The 20387-nt window shown below is 38.9% G+C and overlaps 1 protein-coding gene across 5 annotated transcripts in view; it reads right to left on the bottom strand.

The window, feature by feature from the left end:
- The window catches only part of ASCC1 (activating signal cointegrator 1 complex subunit 1), a 106633-nt gene that overhangs the window by 83253 nt on the left and 2993 nt on the right, over positions 1-20387 (bottom strand). For all 5 annotated transcript variants that reach the window (XM_032840894.1, XM_032840876.1, XM_032840904.1 and 2 more), the window contains exons 3-5: positions 19978-20077; positions 15372-15469; positions 7965-8143 (exon numbers count right to left, since the gene is read on the bottom strand). In XM_032840894.1, the coding sequence (XP_032696785.1) occupies positions 7965-8143; positions 15372-15469; positions 19978-20077 (377 nt within the window). The remainder of the gene's footprint in view (positions 1-7964; positions 8144-15371; positions 15470-19977; positions 20078-20387) is intronic.

Raw genomic sequence — 20387 nt, 5'->3', positions numbered from 1 at the left:
CCCACGTCAGGCTCCACAGTCAGTGGGGCATCTGCTTGAGATTCTCTGTTTTCCCCTCCCTCTTCCCCTCCTCCCTACCCCACAAATAAATCTTTTTTTAAAAATTGTATAAAGAATTTATACAACTCAACACCAAAAACCAAATAACCCCATTAAGAATGGGCAGAAAACATGAACAGACATTTCTCCAAAGAAGACATACAATTAGCCAACAGATACATGAAAAGATGCTCAACATCACTCATCATCAAGGAAATGCAAATCAACACCAGAATGACCAAAACCCCCTCACACCGGTCAGACTGGCTAAAATCAGAAACACAAGAAACAAGTGTTAGCAAGGATGTGGAGAAAAATGAGCCCTCCTGCATGGCAGCTGGGAATGCAAACTGGTTAAGCCACTGTGGAAAACAGAATGAAGGTTCGTCAAATAATAAAACAGAGCTACCATATGATCTAGTAATTCCAATACTGGGTATTCACCTAAAGAATACAAAAACACTAATTTGAAAAGATACATGCAACCCCTATGTTTACTGCAGTATTATTTATGAAAGCTGAAATATGAAAGCAGCCCCACTGTCCATCAGTAGATAAATGGATGAAAAAGATGTGGCATGTATATACAATGGAATATTACTCAGCCCTAAAAAATGAAATTATGGCTTTTACAATAACATGGGTGGATCTAGAGAATACAATGTTAACTGAAATAAGCCAGTCAGAGAAATACAAATACCATATGATTTCACTCATATGTGGAATTTAAGGAACAAAACAAAGGAAAAAAAGAGACAAATCAAAAAAACAGACTCTTACCAATAGAGAACAAATTAATGATTATCAGAGGGGAGGTGGGTGGGAGGATGGATAAAATGTGTGAAGGGGATTAAGAATACACTTACTGCGATGAGCACTAAGCAACATATAGAATTGCTGAATTACTGTACTGTACATCTGAAATTAATGTAACACTGTATGTTAACTATACTTGATTAAAAGAAAAAAACAAAAAACAAAAAAAACCCACAGGTCCAAAACATGCCCACCAGAATGGCCAAAATCTAAAGACAGACACCACCAAATGCTGACAAGACTGGGTAGCAACCTGAACGCCCACACATTATTTGTGGTGGAAGAGGCACAATTTCTCATACTCTCAAGTATACCCCTAAGTATTTTCCCAAGAGGAATAAAAATACTTAACACAAAGTCTTCTACACAAATGATCATAATAACTTTGCTTATTACAGCCAAAGACTAGAAGACACCCAAATGATCATCAACACTTGAATAGATGAACCAATTTTGGTATACACATGCAGAGGACTACTACTCCAGAATAAAAAGAAATGAACTACTGTAAACATGCCAACATGAATGACTCTCAAAACTATTATGGGACTGCAGAGAAGTACAAGGGAACATTTTTGGGTGACAGAAATGTTCCACATCTTGTTTTTAATGGCTGTTACAATGCTACTATATATATTTGTCAAAACTCATCATAACTGGGGCACTATGTTGTATGTAAGTTGTAACTCAAAAAAGTTGATTTTTAAAATAGAATAAAAAATTTAAAGCTTATATTCCTTCAATCCTCATAGTCCACTTCTAAGAATTTACCCCAAAATGTATACTAAAGAAATGATAATCCAAGAACATAAAGATGCACATACAAAAATTTTCATTACAGCATTATTTTTTTTTAAGATTTTATTTATTTATTTGACAGATAGAGAAATCACAAATAGGCAGAAAGGCAGGCAGAGAGAGAGGGGGAAGCAGGCTCCCTGCTGAGCAGAGAGCCCAATGAGGGGTTCGATCTCAGGACCCTGAGACCATGATCTGAGCCAAAGGCAGAGGCTTAACCCACTGAGCCACCCAAGTGCCCCTTATTACAGCATTATTAATAGAAGTAATTTCCTTTAATGGTTCATTAATGGAGGACTGATTAAATAAGTTAGGGTACTGAGACACCTGGGTGGTGCAGTTGGTTGAGCACCCAACTCTTGGATTTGGCTCAGGTGGTGATCTCAGGGTTATGAGACTGAGCTCTATGTCGGGCTCACGCTCAGTGTGGATCTGCCTGAGATTTTCTCAACCTCTTCCTCTGTCCCTCCCACTCATCCGTGTATATCTCTCCCTAAAAATTAATAAATAATTTTTTAAATGTTAGGGTACATTCATAGAATACTTTACAGCAATTTAAAATAGTAATTAGGGCACCTGGGTGGCTCAGTCGGTTGTCGGATCAATTCTTAGTTTTAGCTGGGGTTGCCATCTAAGGGTTGTGGGATAGAGCCCTGAGTTGGGATCTGCACTCAGTGCAGAATCTGCTTGAGATTCTTTCCCCCTCCCTCTCCCACCTCTCTGCTCCTTCCCACTTCTCCTCCCCCAGCTTGCACTTGCTCGCTCTCAAATAAATAAATAAATAAAATCTTTAAAATAGTAATTATATGTATTTATGTGCAACATGTTAAATCAAAAAGTTGTTACAAAACACCATGTATGACAAACTTTATTTTAATAAATGTATGTAACAAATACATATGTAAACTCTAAAAATCTATAAGCCAAATTTATAGCAACCGGTATCATCCTTTTCCTATAAACAGGAGAATGTTGAGCCCATTCTTATTTTAGACATGAAGAAATGATCAGAGATATCAAATGAGCATCAGAGAAACCAAAACAAGACTGAATGCTACAGTCTATCATGAAACAACTCTTATCTCAATGAACAGGTATATGCCCTTCAAAGCTACTAGAAGTGGGTGAGGGGTGCGGCACCTGGCTGGCTCAGCTGGTAAAACATGCAACTCCTGACCATGAGGTTGTAAATTCGAGCCCCATGTTGGGTGCAGAGATTACCTAAAAATACAATCTTAAAAAAAAAAAAAAAAAAAGGTACTAGAAGGGAACTCACCTACGTAGGGGTAATAAATGCAGAGTACTAGTGGAAAATGCCTAAAGGCTTTCATAGCCATCTCTGCCTGTTGTTCTAATATAAAAATGAAATTCACTCAAAATTTCTTCCATGGAATAGGCAAATAATGGTCTCTTAATACTTAATTACTCTTTTATGCTGTGCTTATTCCCCTGCTGTTATGAGAATGTGATTTAAAAGCAGGAAGGAAGCAATGTCACTATGGAGTCTCTGAAAATAGGAAGGAAGTACTCTGGACTGATAAAGGTCAGCATGACATTCATAGTGAATGAGCCAATCTCATTCCAGCTGAGTTAAAGTAATCTTTCTCCAATATTTGTTCCCTGTCAGCCCAAGTCAGGAGCAAAAGAAAGGTGAGAAAGTGTACACACACATACACACACACAGAAAAAAAGCTAACTTATTACAAGCTGCTTGTCACATGCCAAATATTTTTAACATTCCTAAAAATATATAACTACAGAGCTTCAATAAGTTGGTATTTACAAGGTAAAATAATTTCAAAACTTACCAGCACCCCAGCCCCAAATTTACCAGCCTACATTGAAACTTAAGTGTTCCTGATCTACTCCTACCCCACCCTCCACTGAGAATGAAATCATCTTGCTATGAAATGCTAAGAGAAAAAAAAAAATACTCTGATGGCTTACTATCTATCTCTCTATTTATATATATGGCATTTGACTTACAGATGTACCTTAGTTCAAGCACAGAAATGCAAGTTAGTCACTTAAAAATGGGTTATATAATTCTATGCTGTCTACCCATACTTTCCAGTCTGAATCTACTCACCTTTGTAACCTCCTTTGAAAAAAAAATTTTTTTTAATTTGAGTTGACACACAATGTTACATCAGTCTCAGGTGTACAACACAATGACTCAACTTCTTTATACCTTATGCCATGCTGTAGTCTCCTACTTAAATAATCATTTTTATCAATTTTCATTCCCGGCCCCACAAAAGTACTTGGATTCTAATACTTCTATATCTGTGTATCTATATTTCACTATATTCTAACACTTAAGACCTAGCCTGAGGGGTACCTGGGTGGGTCCGCTGGTTAAGTATCTGACTCTTGATCTCTGCTCAGGTCTCGATCTCAGGATTCTGAGTTCAAGCCCCGTGCTGGGCTCCACGCTGTGAGTGGAGCATACTAAAAATAAATAAATAAATAAAATCTGGAGAGGTTCACTTGCCCGAATCTACACAGACTGAGGAACCCACAATCATACCCAGGTACATCTGTTTCTGAGAACCAAAGATATTAACCACTATTCTATTTCATTCCGTATGTTTTTATCTCTCTATTACATGATTGAGAAAACACAGCATGGATGGACTTCCATATGCATAAAAATGAAGAGCTGCAGGCAGAGGAGGAGGGAGAAGTAGGCTCCCCACAGAGCAAGGAGCCTGATGCGGGGGCCCATTCCCAGGACCCTTCGATCATGACCTGAGCTGAAGGTAGCCGCTTAATGGACTGAGCCACCCAGGTGCCCCCTGAGTATTTACTTTAAAGAAGGGGAAATTATGGGGCACCTGGGTGGCTCAGTCTGTTAAGTGGCTGCCTTCAGCTCGGGTCCTGATTCCAAGGTCCTGGGATCAAGCCCCACATTGGGCTCCCTGCTCAGCAAGAAGCCTGTTCTCCCTCTTCCACTCCCCCTGCTTGTGTTCCCTCTCTTGCTGTGTTTCTCTCTGTCAAATGAATAAATAAAATCTTAAAAAAAAAAAAGAGGAAAATTATGTTCACATAAAAATATATACATAAATGTTTAGACCAATTCTATTCATAACTGGCCCAAACTAGAAACAACCCAAATGTTCTCCATTGGGTGGATGCGCAAACGAACTGAGGTGCGTCAAAACGGTGCTACTACTCAGCAACAAAAAGGAATACACTACTGATAGACACAACAACTTGGCTGAATCTCAAAGGCATGATGCTGAATAAAAGAAGCCAGTTTCAAAAGGTTACCTACTACACGATTCCATTCATAGGACATTCTCAGAAAGACAAAACTGTAGTCACCACGAAGAGATCAGTGATTGCCACAGTCTGGGGTGGGGTAGAGGTTACCGTAGAGGGACAGCATGAGGCAGTCTTGTGGGGTGGTCAAACTATTCTCTATCCTACTGTAGTAGTTGCTTACAAAAATCTATACACATCCCATGGGGCACCGGGCTGGCTCAGTTGGTACAGCATGCAACTCCTGATCTCAGGGTTATGAGTTCAAGCCCCACACTTTATTTTTAAGATCACTTAAAACATTAAAAAAAACTAAACTCATCCCCAAAAAGTCCATTTTACTGCACAATAATTTTTAAGGTAAAATAAAAGATTCTTTAATTCTTCTGCAGATAACTGGTTAACTAAATAGGGGCTAAAAAAAGTTACAACCTTACCTCTTGTTATATATCAAAGCACATTCCAAATAAACTAAAAAGTTAAATATAAATTATGAAGTAGGGGCGCCTGCGTGGCTCAGTGGGTTAAGCCGCTGCCTTCGGCTCAGGTTATGATCTCGGGGTCCGGGGATCGAGCCCCGCATCGGGCTCTCTGCTCGGCGGGGAGCCTGCTTCCTCCTCTCTTTCTGCCTGCCTCTCTGCCTACTTCTGATCTCTCCCTGTGTCAAATAAATAAATAAAATCTTTAAAAAAATAATAATAAATAAATAAATAAATTATGAAGTAATACTGATCCTCTTAATATACATGAAGATCTTACAAATAAAAAAAAAATGAACACTTTCACAGAAAAATGGGCCAAGACATGAAGAAACAAGAATTGAACTATGAAAAAGTCTTATCTTACCAATAATCAAATAAATGGACAATCAAAAAATGAGCTAATATTTTTTGGCAACTGCATTATAAAAACAAAACAAAATGAAAATAAAAAACCTTAAAAGAATAATAACACCAATACTGGCAAGGGTGGGAAAAGGAACCCCCCAAAAAACTATAGTCTGATATGTTAAGTGTTATAACATTTCCTGAAGGTAATTTGGAATATATATCAAAACCCTCAACTCACACACACATACTCTTTTTCCATTTCAGGAATTTACTAAGAAACTAACCAGACTAGTGCAGAAAAATGTACATAGAAGAGTCATAACATCATTATTTATAATAATGAAAAACAAATACTTTAAAAAGATAAAATTAATTATTCTTATATGATATGGGAAGCAAAGGCAAAAGAAAAATTAAATTTCCTTACTTACTTCTTACAGCCCATTCAAACAGGCAGAGTGACATTCCCTTAGGAACTTGGCTGCCTGGATTTGATACTTTATAAGGGCAAAAGGCAATCTTAGCTTAACATTATCCCAACCCCCCAGGATCTTGTAAATCTACTTTAACACATAAAAATTCCTTTAGAGGGATGCCTGGATGGCTCAGTCGGTTAAGCCGCTGCCTTCAGCTCAGGTCATGATCCCAGTGTCCTGGGATGGAGTCCCACATAAGGCTCCTTGCTCAGTGGGGAGCTTGCTTCTCCCTCTGCCTCTGCCTGCCACTCTGCCTGCCTATACTCTCTCTGTCTCTCTGACAAATAAATAAAATCTTTAAAAAAAAAATTCCTTTAGAAACCTCCTTTATCTCTATCCCCCAAGATATATATTAGTAATCATCCCACAAGCTTATAGCCCACTGATATACTTCTAAAGGGTCTCATGACTAGGGTTTTTACTAGACAGTAATAAATGACCTTTTTCTAACAGCTACCCCTTGAGGTCCTAGAAACCTTGCTCCCAAAATTCCTTAGAAACTTATGCTATCCCTAACCCCCTCCCAACTTGAAAGTATAAAATCAGCCTTTCCTCATGACTCCACGGCAGCTCTTTCTGCACATGGGTCCTGTCCCCGTGCTTTCATAAAACCACCTTTTTGCACCCACAATGTCTCAAGAATATTTTCTTGGCTGTTGACTCCAAACCCTATCACTTCAAACCACACACCACTATACATACATATACTAGAATACTAAATAGCCATTAAAAATCAAGTTATCTGAACTGTCACCGAAATAAGATTATGTTATTTTAGTCATCACTGCTGTAACTCCCTTCTTGTCTCCAAAGCAAAAGGAAAGATTTTTGTTCAATGACAAAACAATGATCATGGTATAATGCAAAATTTCAAAGAAAGCAGGATATAAAAGCATATATAAGCCAAACTCTATTTTTTAAACATCTATGCATGTGCCACAATATTATTTCTTAGTGGTGAGATTAGGGGTGACTTTTTATTCATCTTTTCTTTATTTTCTAAAACTTTCTATGAAAAACATTTATTAAAAGAAGAAAAACAACAAAAAATGTATGTTATGTTCATAAATGTTTTTAAATCAATGTCTCTTTAAATCTCCCAAAATTATCCCCAAGAGGAGTTTTCAGACTTGTTTTCTAGGGGGCACCTGGGTAGCTCAGCCAGTTAGGCATCTGACTTCAGCTCAGGATATGATCTCAGGCTCCTGGGATCAAACCCCACATCCGGCTCTCCACTCATCAGAGAATCTGATTCTCCCTCTCCCTCTCCCCCTCTTGTGCTCTCTCTCCCAAATAAATAAATCTTTAAAAAAACAAAACAAACCACCTTGTTTTATAATCTAGATTATCTGCTGTTATCCTGGTCACAAACAAATGACAATTTTATGTGCAAATTTCTTCTAGTTCCTAACCCCAAATAAGCCATTACCGTCCAAGGCAGATCTACAGATAAAGGCATCTCATGAACACTGCCACCTGCAAGGTGCAGAATAGTATGTATACGGAGATACTACTTGTATGTCTTGAAATTTTTAAAGAATATTTCCATAATGTATAGAGGCTTAAGTGCCAATATGTCAATACTTTTTTTTTTTCAGTTCAGAATCAGAAGAAAGCTACAGAAATGGTTACCTTTTTCGGTGGGAGAAGAAATGTGTATCTTTCTACTGTTTGAATTATGAACCACCAGATTTTGTACTTTTTCTTTACGTTTTAACTTCTTGTTTTGTTTGCTGCTTACCATGGAGCACTTCTCCAGTACTTCCTCCTGGAACTTTAGGAATCGCTCCTGAACCTCAACTTCATTGAGGAAAAAGGCAAGGAAATGAGTGAAGGGTTGCTTTCTTCTAAAAGTGAGCAAAAGAACATCAATCCGAGTTCGAGCTGAAATTACACCACTTCGATGCTGGCCAGTGATTACTGCAAGCAAAAAAAAGAAAAAAAAAGAAAAAAAAAGGGAGGGATGTTTAACATGACCATCCAATGCCTGTAAGATGAGTGACCTTAATTCTGTCATCTCTGCAAAGCTCAAACAGTCCTGAATGTGTACATAATTTCTGAACACAGAATAGTACCAAGAGTAAGAAAATTACTAAAGAATTCAATCTAAGCAGAATAAAGTTTAAAAACAATATCCTTAGAGTGTTTGGGTGGCTTAGTCAATTATCCAACTCTTAGGGCGCCTGGGTGGCTCAGTCTGTTAAGCGGCTGCCTTTTGCTCAGGTCATGATCCCAGAGTCCTGGGATCAAGCCCCACATCGGGCTCCCTGCTCAGCAGGAGGTCTGCTTCTCCCTCTCCCACTCCCCGTGTTGTGTTCCCTCTCTTGCTGTGTCTCTCTGTCAAATAAATAAAATCTTTAAAAAAAAATTGTCCAACTCTTGATTTCAGTTCACATCATGATCTCAGAATTGTGAGATCAAGCCCCACATGTCGTTGGGTTCTTGCTGGAGGTGGAGCCTGCTGATTCTCTCTCTCCCTCTCCCTCTGCTCCTCCCCCCAACCTCTAAAAAACAAAACAAGCAAGAAAACCAGAATACCCTTAAGAACACCTCATGAAGTAGAAAAATGAGTTAAGGGGTGCCTAGGTGGCTCAGGCGTTAAGCGTCTGCCTTTGGCTCAGGTCATGATCCCAGGGTCCTGGGATCGAGCCCCACATCAGGCTCCCTGCTTAGCAGGAAGCCTGCTTCTCCCTCTCCCACTCCCCCTGCTTGTGTTCCCTCTCTCACTTTGTCTCTCTCTGTCGAATAAATAAATAAAAACCTTTAAATAAAAAAATGAGTTAAAAACGCTATGTAGCTTCCTAGCAAACCCCCATACCTTGCGGGTGGGAATATAAAATGGTGCAGCAGCTATGGAAAAGTATGGCAGTTCCTTAAAAAGTTAAAAAGAGAACTACCTTATGACCAGGAATTCCACTCCTAGATAGAAATCCAAAAGAAGTAAAAGCAGGATTCAGGGGCGCCTGGTGGCTCAGTGAGTAAAGCATGTGACTCTTGATCTCAGGGTCATGAGTCTGAGCCCCACATTAGGGGCAGAGTTTACTTAAAGAAAAAAAAAAAGAATAGATTTTTAAAAACAACATGAGGGGCACCTGGGTGCCAGAGTGGGTTAAAGCCTCTGCCTTCGGCTCAGGTCATGATCTCAGGGTCCTGGGATTGAGTCCCACATCGGGCTCTCTGCTCAGCGGGGAGCCTGCTTCCCTTCCTCTCTCTCTGCGTGCCTCTCTGCCTACTTGTGATCTATGTCTGTCAAATAAGTAAATAAAATCTTAAAAAAAAAAAAAACAAAAACATGAAATACAAAAAAAAAAAAATCCTGAAAAACTATTAAAAAAAAAAAACCAAAAAATAAAATACCAGGTGTTCAAAAAAACTTGCACACGATGTTCAGAGCAGTTCTTGTCAAAATACCAAAAGGTAGAAACAATGCAGGTGTCCCGTTGATAAATGGATAAACATAATGTCCTATCTCCATACAATGGAATATTACTTAGTACCCCCCAGAAAAAGAGAATGAAGTACAGACACGTGCAAAAATATTAATGAGGGGCGCCTGGGTGGCTCAGTGGGTTGGGCCTCTGCCTTCGGCTCAGGTCATGATCTCAGGGGCCTGGGATCGAGCCCCGCATCGGGCTCTCTGCTCGGCCGGGAGCCTGCTTCCCCCTCTCTCTCTGCCTGCCTCTCTGCCTACTTGTGATCTCTGTCTCTGTCAAATAAATAAATAAAATCTTAAAAAAAAAAAAAAAATTAATGAATCTTGAACACATTACACTAAGTGGAAGACAGCAGATACAGAATGCCAGTATATGTTTCCATTTACAGAAAGTAGCCACAACAGGCAAATGGAGAGGGACAGAAAGCTGATTAGTGGTAGCCAAGGACTGGAGGTAGGTAGTGGGGAGTGACAGTTAAATGGGTATGAGGTATCCTCCCTTTTTGGAGGATAAAAATGTTCTGAAACCAGATAGTAGTGATGGTTACACAACACTGTAAATGTACCAAATGCCACTCAATTCAACATTTTAAAATGGTCCAAATGGGAGATCCCAGGCTAGCTCAGTTCGTACAGCATATGACTCTTGACCTGGAGGTCATGAGTTTGAGCCCCACTGTTAGATACAGAGTTCGCATAAAGTAAAAATTGTCAAAATAGTAAACTTTATGTTGTGTATATTCTGACCACACACCAAAAGAGTAGGAACAGTACATCAGGGGCGCCTGGGTGGCTCAGTCGTTAAGCATCTGCCTTCAGCTCAGGTCATGATCCCAGGGTCCTGGGATCGAGCCCCATATCGTGCTCCCTGCTCGGCAGGAAGCCTGCTTCTCCCTCTCCCCCTGCTTGTGTTCCCTCTCTCGCTGTGTCTCTTTCTGTCAGATAAATAAATCAAATCTTTAAAAAAAAAAGAAGAAATTCAAATAACAATAACAAGTTAAGAGCAGAAAATGGAACTTTGTCATGTCAATTTTATCTCAATTTAAAAAAATACTATGGCAGCAATTATTAGAGATTCACTACAGTGAGAAACCAAAGAGATCTATTATAATATATATAATCCTCTCATATATATATGAAAACAGAAAATTAAAGTAAAATCCTTATCTATACATTATATGGATGGATACCAAATGTCCCTGTTTTGGTATTAATTTGGCCTTCTCTAATCTGGGCTATGTTTTTGTGTATAAATGAAAAGGGGGGTGCAGCACAAAGCATAGCCCACTGTCTGCAAAGAAAAAAAAGCATTTGGGGACTACACAATCTCAGTGTAAGCAGAGATTAAATCTCAGGCTGTAGAACCAATAGGGCTTGGTTCAAAAGAACAACTAAGGAAAGGTGCAAAAGATATGAGCAATGAACAAAACTGGCATTTCAATAGACTATTTATTAAAACTGTTAAAGTCAGACTTATAAATATGATATAAAATATTGAAATGTTAACTCTAATAGTAGCAAAATGGGTTCTGTGCTTTAAAGACCACAAAGTTTGTCCTTCCATGCAACTACAGAAGTTAAAGAAATAATTCCATTTACTTATCCTAATACTCTCCATTAAAGGATGTGAAATTTTCTCTAAGAACAACCTTTCTATTCCTCAATAAGAATGAAAATATCATGGACACTGGGGAGGGTATGTGCTACGATGAGTGCTGTGAAGTGTGTAAACCTGGCAATTCACAGACCTGTACCTTGGGGCTAATAATACATTATATGTTTATAAAAAAGTTAAAAAATTTTTAAAAAAGAATGAAAATATCATACCTATTTTGCTACAAGGAAACAAGATAGACATTCCTAGATTCTGAGTGAAAGTAGATTCTGAATGAAAGAATTAATGAATGAATGAACAAAAGCCTGAGAACCATTTGCCTAAGTCAAAAATCTATAGGAGTAATAGCCAAAAAATGTAAGTAGACATATTTTTTTCATTATTATTATTTTTATAATTTTTAATTTTTTATTAACATATAATGTATTATTGGCCCCAGAGGTACAGGTCTGTGACATATGGTGTTTTCTAATGGCATCATTTATATTATCCGGCAGAATACTTGGAGAATCCAAGACTCAATGCTCAGTGAAGGGAAGTATCCGTAACAGGTACTCAAATACTGTGCTAAAGAAATATGATAAAGGGACGCCTGGGTGGCTCAGTGGGTTAAAGCCTCTGCCTTCAGCTCAGGTCATGATCTCAGGGTCCTGGGATCGAGCCCCGCATCGGGCTCTCTGCTCAGCAGGGAGCCTGCTTCCTCCTCTCTCTCTCTCTGCCTGCCTCTGCCTACTTGTGATCTCTGTCAAATAAATAAATAAAATCTTAAAAAAAGAAAAAGAAAAAGAAATACTGATAAAGGAGTGCTCAAAGGCAAACTGGGACAAAATTAAAGGAAAGTAAAAATTATCTCTGCCAGGGCGCCTGGGTGGCTCAGTGGGTTGAAGCCTCTGCCTTCAGCTTGGGTCATGATCCTAGGGTCCTGGGATCGGGCCCCACATCAGGCTCTCTGCTCAGCGGGGAGCCTGCTTCCTCCTCTCTCTCTGCCTACTTGTGATCTCTGTCTGTCAAATAAATAAATAAAATCTTTAAAAAAAAAATTATCTCTGCCAAAGACCAAAAATTTGCTCAGAAACTAAAAGGAAAAGGAGCAGAAGGGAAGGAAGCTTAAAACTTATGTTTATGTTTTATTTCTGTAGAAGTCTGGTACAAAATGCTGAATCTATTCTTTTTCATTAAGAGGTTGGTTTCATCTTTGTAACATAGTAAACTGAAAAGGGCACTCACTGAAAGGTGCTCAGTCTGATTTCCAGAAAAGATTCAAAGTTGATCAGTTAATGACTAATGAGCAAATAAAATGAGGTTAGAAATATTCTACAAGGGGCGCCTGGGTGGCTCAGTGGGTTAAAGCCTCTGCCTTCCGCTTGGGTTGTGATCCCAGGGTCCTGGGATCAAGCCCCACATCAGGCTCTCTGCTCAGCGGGGAGTGCTATCCCCTCTCTCTCTCTGCCTCTTCCTCTGCCTACTTGTGATCTCTGTCTGTCAAATAAATAAATAAAATCTTAAAAAAAAAAAAAAAAAAGAAAAGAAAAGAAATATTCTACAAACACTAACGCCTGAGAAGACCAGAATTTGCAAGGCAAGGGTCTAGGGACTATAACAAGAGATAGATAGGAAAAAGAGAATTAAAGGCATTAACATTAAACTTCTAAAAACCAATTCTCTAACTACAATAACAATATCATTTTGTTAGACTTCAAAACAGACTAGATAACCAGATCCTTGTTGAGAGGACAAATTAAAACCTACTACATCATTTCTTTCCTTATTAGCTTTTTAATTTGGGAGAGGCAAAAGAAAATGAATAAATGGCAACAAATGCCACAACCTGCCTTAGTCTCACATTACAACTCAATTCACTCTAAACAACAAATTTGATTTTTCTATATTTTACCTCCCTAAAAGACCAATAGGCCCATTTATCCTCTTGTTTTTCAATTAAATTAGCTCCACTATATTCTTACTTTTAATGATTAGACACACTGGGTTTCACATTGAAATATTTGTACTTTCTAAGTCAAAATGGAATCTTTACAACCTGCCTACCCTTTTTTGGAAAGGTTTTGGAATGACTCTGGCATCTTAAAATGGCTAAAATCTCCACATTTATAGCATGTTATAATTTTTACTGCAATAAAAATTATTATAGTTACTCTATGGATACAAAAAAGGAAGACTCTATTTAACTATTAATAGTGATTATGTCTGAAGTTCGTATTACAAGACTCCCCTTTATATCTTACATATAATTTCTGTAAAAACTTTGGGGTTTTTTTGAAAGCATGTATTAATTTACAATCAGAAAAAAGAACTAGATGATGAAATAAGCTTTACTGCAATTATAAAATTACATCAATACTTGTAGCTTGAACTTTTTTTTTTTTTAGATTTTATTTATTCATTTGAGAGAAAAACACACAAGCAGCAGGGAGAGGCAGAGGGAGAAGGAGAGGGAGAAGCAGACTCCCTGCTGATCAGGGAGCCTGATATGGAGCACGATCCCAGTACCCTGAGATCATGACCTGAGCCAAAGGCAGACATTTAACCATCTGAGCCACCCAGGCACCATGGTAGCTTGAACTTTAAAACTTAAGGAAAGACTTGGGTTTTTCTATCTGTAATTCTAAAGAGCTAAATATTTTAATGAAAGTCCTTCAAGGGACGCCTGGGTGGCTCAGTGGGTTAAGCCACTACCTTCGGCTCAGGTCATGATCTCGGGGTCCTGGGATCGAGTCCCGCATCAGGCTCTCTGCTCAGCAGGGAGCCTGCTTCCCCCCGCCCCGCCTGCCTCTCTGCCTACTTGTGATCTCTCTCTGTCAAATAAATAAATAAAATCTTTAAAAAAAAAAAAAGTCCTTCAAAAATGTCATTGAAGTTCTTACATTAGTGTCTGCTAATATTACTAAAGGGCTGGGGAAAACTCTAGCATTTGCTGTCCAACACAAGAGTCCACATGCAACCAGTTAAATGAAAAGTTACATGAATTAGAAAGAAATGGAATTAAAAGTTCAATTCCCCAGTCACACTAGCCATATTTCCAGTACTCACAATCACACGTGCTAGTGACGTCCGTACTAGACAGTGGAGGTAGAGAACATTCCCGTCATCACAGAAAGTCCTTTTGGACAGCACTGGTCTACACTCAACTGCATTGTATCTGTTATGATTCTTACACAGCACAAAATGAGAACACTTGTAATTTTTCTTACCCTAAAACTTAATAAAACCTATCGGTATTTATAATAAATGTATTACTGGAGGCTGCTGTACTTACTTGACTTTTGAAAAAGTCCTATCATTTTAGAATGAGTTTCCTCAAATTTTGTCCCTACAGTGCCCTTCACTCACAGCCCTTTTACAACACAAGCCTGTGCCCTTGATCCACAGTGGTGCTTGGTACACACACTTTCTGACTTGATTTATATTGAACTATTTTTCCTCACTTGAGCAGTTACTTGATTCAGGTTGATTTATTTGTTTTTAGTATTTTATTTATTTATTTATTTATTTATTTATTTTAACATATAACGTATTATTTGCCCCAGGGGGACAGGTCTGTGAATCACCAGGCTAACACATTTCACAGCACTCATCAGGTTGTTATTTTAATCGTTACTTTTATAATATCCTTCCCAGTCTACAAAGCAGGTAAAAACAAGAGAACCCTTCTGGAAAGGGCTGAATTTTATCGCAAATTTGTTGACCTTGCTGGTTTTCCCTAATTCTAACTTGAAACAATTCACAAACTCCATTTCAAGCTAGTAAAGCATAAAATTATTCTCCTAATACACAACAAAATCTGGAAGCTTTATAACATCAGTACACAATAAAGTACACAGTGAAGGCCCAGATACTCAATTTCAAGATAAGATTGTATAACTACATCTTTTTTCATTTAGGAGATTGACGCTGGTATAAAAAGGCCAATTGCTACAGAACCCCAAAAAGAATATAGGCACTATTCAATCCTACCCAGGAATGCTTGAAAGAAAGAAAGAAAGAATACAACCACTAAATACCTCCATTGGGTCACACTATTCCATACTCATGCAAAAGTGATTGCAAATGTAACGAAATATAACATATATTCCGAGTCTCACCAATTTCTCCTTCTTGTCCAGGCTTAGGAATGCTAATAGAAGTTTTGGTTTCCACTTCTAGTTTCTTCCTAGTGTCCCCTCTTTTCCCGACTATATGCCTGTAATATAGAGAAAAATTAACGGAAGAATATTAAGTCAAATGTACCAGAATAAAGAATTCCATGTTTAAATCATTTCATGGTTAAAATGAAATGATTAAAATGGTTAAATGAAATTATTTAAATATCATGTTTAAATCATATGTGGTCACTCCCTTAAAGAAAAGTGCTTCAGTAAAGGCTCAATATTTGTAGAGGAAATTACAAGTCATATAGCTTTATAGAATGTGTTGCATTGTACTCATTGGCAAAATGACGCCCTACAGTCAATTTAATGAATAAACAGAAATAACCAGGACATGCCCAACACCTGCTTGGTCTTCAATATTAGATTCAAAATCTGGGTCTGCTGTTCATTGAAAAGAAAGCTGGCATCATCTCAAAAGGCACTTCCAGCAACCAGTTGGTCTACAGTTTGGGGAAAACATTGTCCTTTGGGGAGCAAATTAACTATAGTAGGAGTTCATCCTAAAAGAATTATCCCTGATTAATAAACTAAGGACAAAGAGCTTAGCAAAGAGAAAGGTCCACCATTTAGGACAGACTATTCAGAATAGCTTTGAAAGCAACAAGAGTAAACAGGTAACCCTCAAGCTGCATTCAGCACATACACATTTTGTTCAGGAGATTTCACCAGAACATTGGGAAATTTCACCCAAAAATGTAGATTTCCAGGTTCTTTGGAAAAATCAGAAGATCTGACAACTCATGGCAATAATTGGCTGGAGTAAGCTCTTGTCCCTAAAAATCGAACATGAGCTCATCGCAATCCCCATCACTCCCTACTGCCTTTCATCTACTCCGCATCAACCATCTAGTGACTCATTTACATTAACTGCCTGGCCCTCCTAGAATAAATAATTCTAAAATCCAAGGTTATCTTCTGGAACCCACAGTAATAAGATGTGCTACAGTAAATGAGACTACTGGATCCCAGGAGAAAAGTTTGAGTCCATAAAGCACTAAAGACTCAAAGACAGGACTATAAAGAGAATAAAACTCCCCCACTATCAACAGTATTTCAGCTTCTATGATTTCAATTACAGTGCCCAACTACATGGGTGGCTAGGTCTAAAACTGTGCATTTGTTTTACCTGGAATAACCAGTCCAATTCTTTCTATTAAGATCTACTGTAGTAGCCAGTTTGAAAACACAAAAACAAAAATAGGATGTTTAGAAGAGGACTGAAACACAACAATTCCCCTCCAGTTTTTCTCTGTGTTGGGCTTGGACTACAGATTCTATGGCACCCATTTTGTCAGGCTCTTGTCTTTCCAGGCCTTATCAATAAGGGGTACTTTCACCCAGGCTACTGTTGGTTAGCATGTGGCTAGTAGAGAGGCCCCTTACAAAAAGCAGCGGGCTTGGGGCACCCAGCTCCCTCAGTCCACAGAGACTGAGACTCTTGATCTGGGGGTTGTAAACTCAAGCCCCAAGCTGGTGTGTGGAGTTTCTTAAAAATAAGATCTTTATTTTTTTTTTAAAGATTTTATTTATTTATTTGATAGACAGAGATCACAAGTAGGCAGAGAGGCGGGCAGTGGGGTGGGGGGAAGCAGGCTCCATGCTGAGCAGAGAGCCTGATGCGGGGCTTGATCCCAGAACGCTGGGATCATGACCTGAGCCTGAGGCAGAGGTTTTAACCCACTGAGCTACCCAGGTGCTCCTAAAAATAAGATCTTTAAAAACACACACATACACACAAGTAGCTGGCTTAAGGTGTTATTAATAGTCTAGGCATCTTAGAAAGGAAGTGGTTGAGGTTACAGAAGTTTAGACTCAAGTTTTGGGCAAGTCATCTAACCACTCTAAGTCTATTTCTTCACTTACAAAAATGGAGTGAATAACACCAAAGTATAATAATGTTGTAAGGATTAAAGGTGATCACGTATAAAAGGGCTTCCCGGTGATTGGCACGTAGCTCAGTACAGTCCATACTATCCTCATTAAGCCCATAATGGCATCCTTCCAATTAAGAGTATAGCCAGCGTCTAAAATATTCACTACAGTAATAGGAGATACACATGAAAAGGTGACTCTTTTATTAAAGATTTAAGTAGAAATTCCTACCTGATCAAGTAGTTCTCAATCTTAGCTACACTGGAATCACCTTGGGGTGATTAAAAAAATAATGATGCCTGGGCTCCTGGGTGGCTCAGTGTGTTAAGCATCTGCCTTCGGCTCAGGTCATGATCTCTCAGGTCATGATCTCGGGGTCCTAGGATCAAGCCCTGCATCTTGCTCTCTGCTCGGCAGGGAGCCTGCTTCCTTCTGCCTGCCTCTCTGCCTACTTGTGATCTCTCCCTCTCTGTGTCAAATAAATAAATAAAATCTTTAAAAAAATAATGATGATGATGATGCTGGACCTGAGTCCAGCTCCCAGAGATTCTGATTTAATTGGCCTAGGGTGCACGTAAGTATAGGGAATTTTGAAAGTTACCCAGGTACTTCTAATGTGCACCTGACGTTGAGAACTAATGAGTTACATCTAGTCCATGGATAAGAGTTACAACAATTAGGATTTGATTATAAATTAGTTTGGTCAAGTAATTTCTTCCTAGATCCAAATGAACTTACAGAAATGATTAATAAGAAAGAAACTGTCCTAGTAAATTCAGTGTATTAATTATAATTAAGCAGAATCAATACTAATCTAACAAGCAAGTCATCCAGAATACAATGATACTTAGAATATATAGAATTCAGAAGATGGTCAAGTTGGAATCAGACATCTAAGGAATTTTTACACACCTCAGTGGTAGCAATTATACGCAGTGAGGAAAACGGTTACACTGATTTCATCCAGAAACTAAACGGTGACTTTCTAAAATCTTATTTCTTAGAAGAAAATGTCACTGGAACCTTAAAGGAAAATGAGCTGTCAGAGTTAGCATCTGGTTTCCCATTTGGCCACATTCCCACAGAAGAATTTCATCCTCAATAGGTGTTGCAGAATATTTTCAAGATTGGTGAAAATAAAATTATTTGCTTCGTGGAGCTTAAAGGTATATGACTCCATATTTGTAGATCTCCTTTAACAGAGGAGCTTGAACAGACCTGAGTCACCTGATACAACACAGAAAAACAATTTACACGCTTCCTAAACCAGTCTGTCTCCAGAGATGTAAACCCAAAAGAAGCCAGTTAGCCACATAAGCTATGTTTATCTGTTTTTTTCAAGATTTTATTTACTGGGGCACCTGGGTGGCTCAGTGGGTTAAGCCTCTGCCTTCGGCTCAGGTCATGATCTCAGGGTCCTGGAATTGAGCCACGAGTCAGGCTCTCTGCTCAGCAGGGAGCCTGCTTCCCCCCCCCCCACCCGACTGCCTCTCTGCCTACTTGTGATCTCTGACAAATAAATAAATAAATAAAATATCATTTAAAAGGATAAAATATTTTTCAAAAAAAGATTTTATGTATTCATTTGAGACAGAGAGATACAGAGAGAGAGCATGATCACAGGGAGAAGGAGAGAAAGACTTGGGGCTTGACCCCAGGGCCTGGAGGTCAAAACCTGAGCTGAAGGCAGACGATAAGCTAAACCATGAGACAGAATGTGGGCAATCACACAAGCAAGCAACCCACGACTAAAGTGATCAAAAAGTTTCCAAGCAAATTCATAACAACAACCTTGGAGAAAGCATACCAGTCTTTGACAAACATTGGAGGTTAATGGAACAGACACATTACAGCCCTCTAGAAGTCTCCCATCTTGTGGAGAAGACATCCAATAGTAAGCACATAAGTGTAAACCACATGGCTGAAAAACTGTACAAAGGAAAGGTAGAGGGTGTTATGAAAACATATAGATAGTAGTCAGTGTGGTTGGTAGGGATGATGGTGGTGAGCAAGGTTCGCTAAGGAAGAAGAATAAAACCATGTAAGGAAGAGAGATTATAAGGCAAACGGAACAGCATATGACAAAGCTCTATGGCAGGAAGGAACAAAGCACATTTCACAAACTGAAAACTAGCCAGGCTTAAGGGCAAAACCAGAAAAAGAGTGATATGAGTTACGACTGAAAAATGCAGGGCTGGCTAAGTCACATTCAAGATTCCATCACTCCAATGGAACCATTCCATCTTCAGTGGAGGGATGTTGACAGATTTAAGCATAGGAAGTGATCACATTTGCCTTCTAGAAAGATCACTGCACCCTCAATGTGAAGAACTGTTTGGGAGGAGAATAATAATCAATGTGGACAGCCTAGTAAGGTGGCTATTTGAAGTAATTTACAAAGATGAAGCAGGGTTCTGGTCTTTCAGTAAAGAATGAATGAGTGGTAGATTCAAAAAGTATTTAAGAGGCAAAACCAACAGGACCTAGTGATACATTTGGAATGATGACATTGATCCATAATCAGTCCTTAGAAATTCGAGGACATAAAACACTAAATTGTTTGGTCATTAGTAATTAAGCACTGGAAAAGAGTCAGTTCCTGTTGAGCTTCCTGGAAGTGTGTCCCATGAAGCTGGTGGGGGCGGGGATGGCAGAGACACTCACTCACTTGTAGAGCAAGCTGGGGGCCTTCACGGTACACCGGAAACCTTGCTGGGTCTGCACCACCTCATAAGCATCACAGGGCTCCTCTGCACACTCCACGAAGCCTGCAGAGAAACCAGAACATCTCGCTCACAGTTGCTGCTCTGTGGACAACAGTCTTCTCCCCACTGGCCAACCACGCTCAAGGTTTAAAAAAATACACACACACGAAGAACAGCCCAACACTTTATATTGCACAACACTGCTCTGACAGTCCTCTCACTTGCTCTCAGAAGAAAAAGAAAAAAAAACAAATGACTATTTTAAATGTTCCAGTCTTAGCACTTTGGAAAAATAGTACATACATACCACTATTTAACTGTTTTCTCCCAAAAAGTAAGACACAATAAAGATCTTTTTCTATTTTTTTATAGA

The sequence above is a fragment of the Lontra canadensis genome, unplaced genomic scaffold, assembly GCF_010015895.1.
Source record: "Lontra canadensis isolate GAN:19392208 unplaced genomic scaffold, GSC_riverotter_1.0 scaffold3, whole genome shotgun sequence".
Lineage (NCBI taxonomy): Eukaryota > Metazoa > Chordata > Mammalia > Carnivora > Mustelidae > Lontra > Lontra canadensis.
The sequence above is the reverse complement of the archived record's forward strand: the minus strand, read 5'-3'. Positions and strand labels throughout refer to the sequence as shown.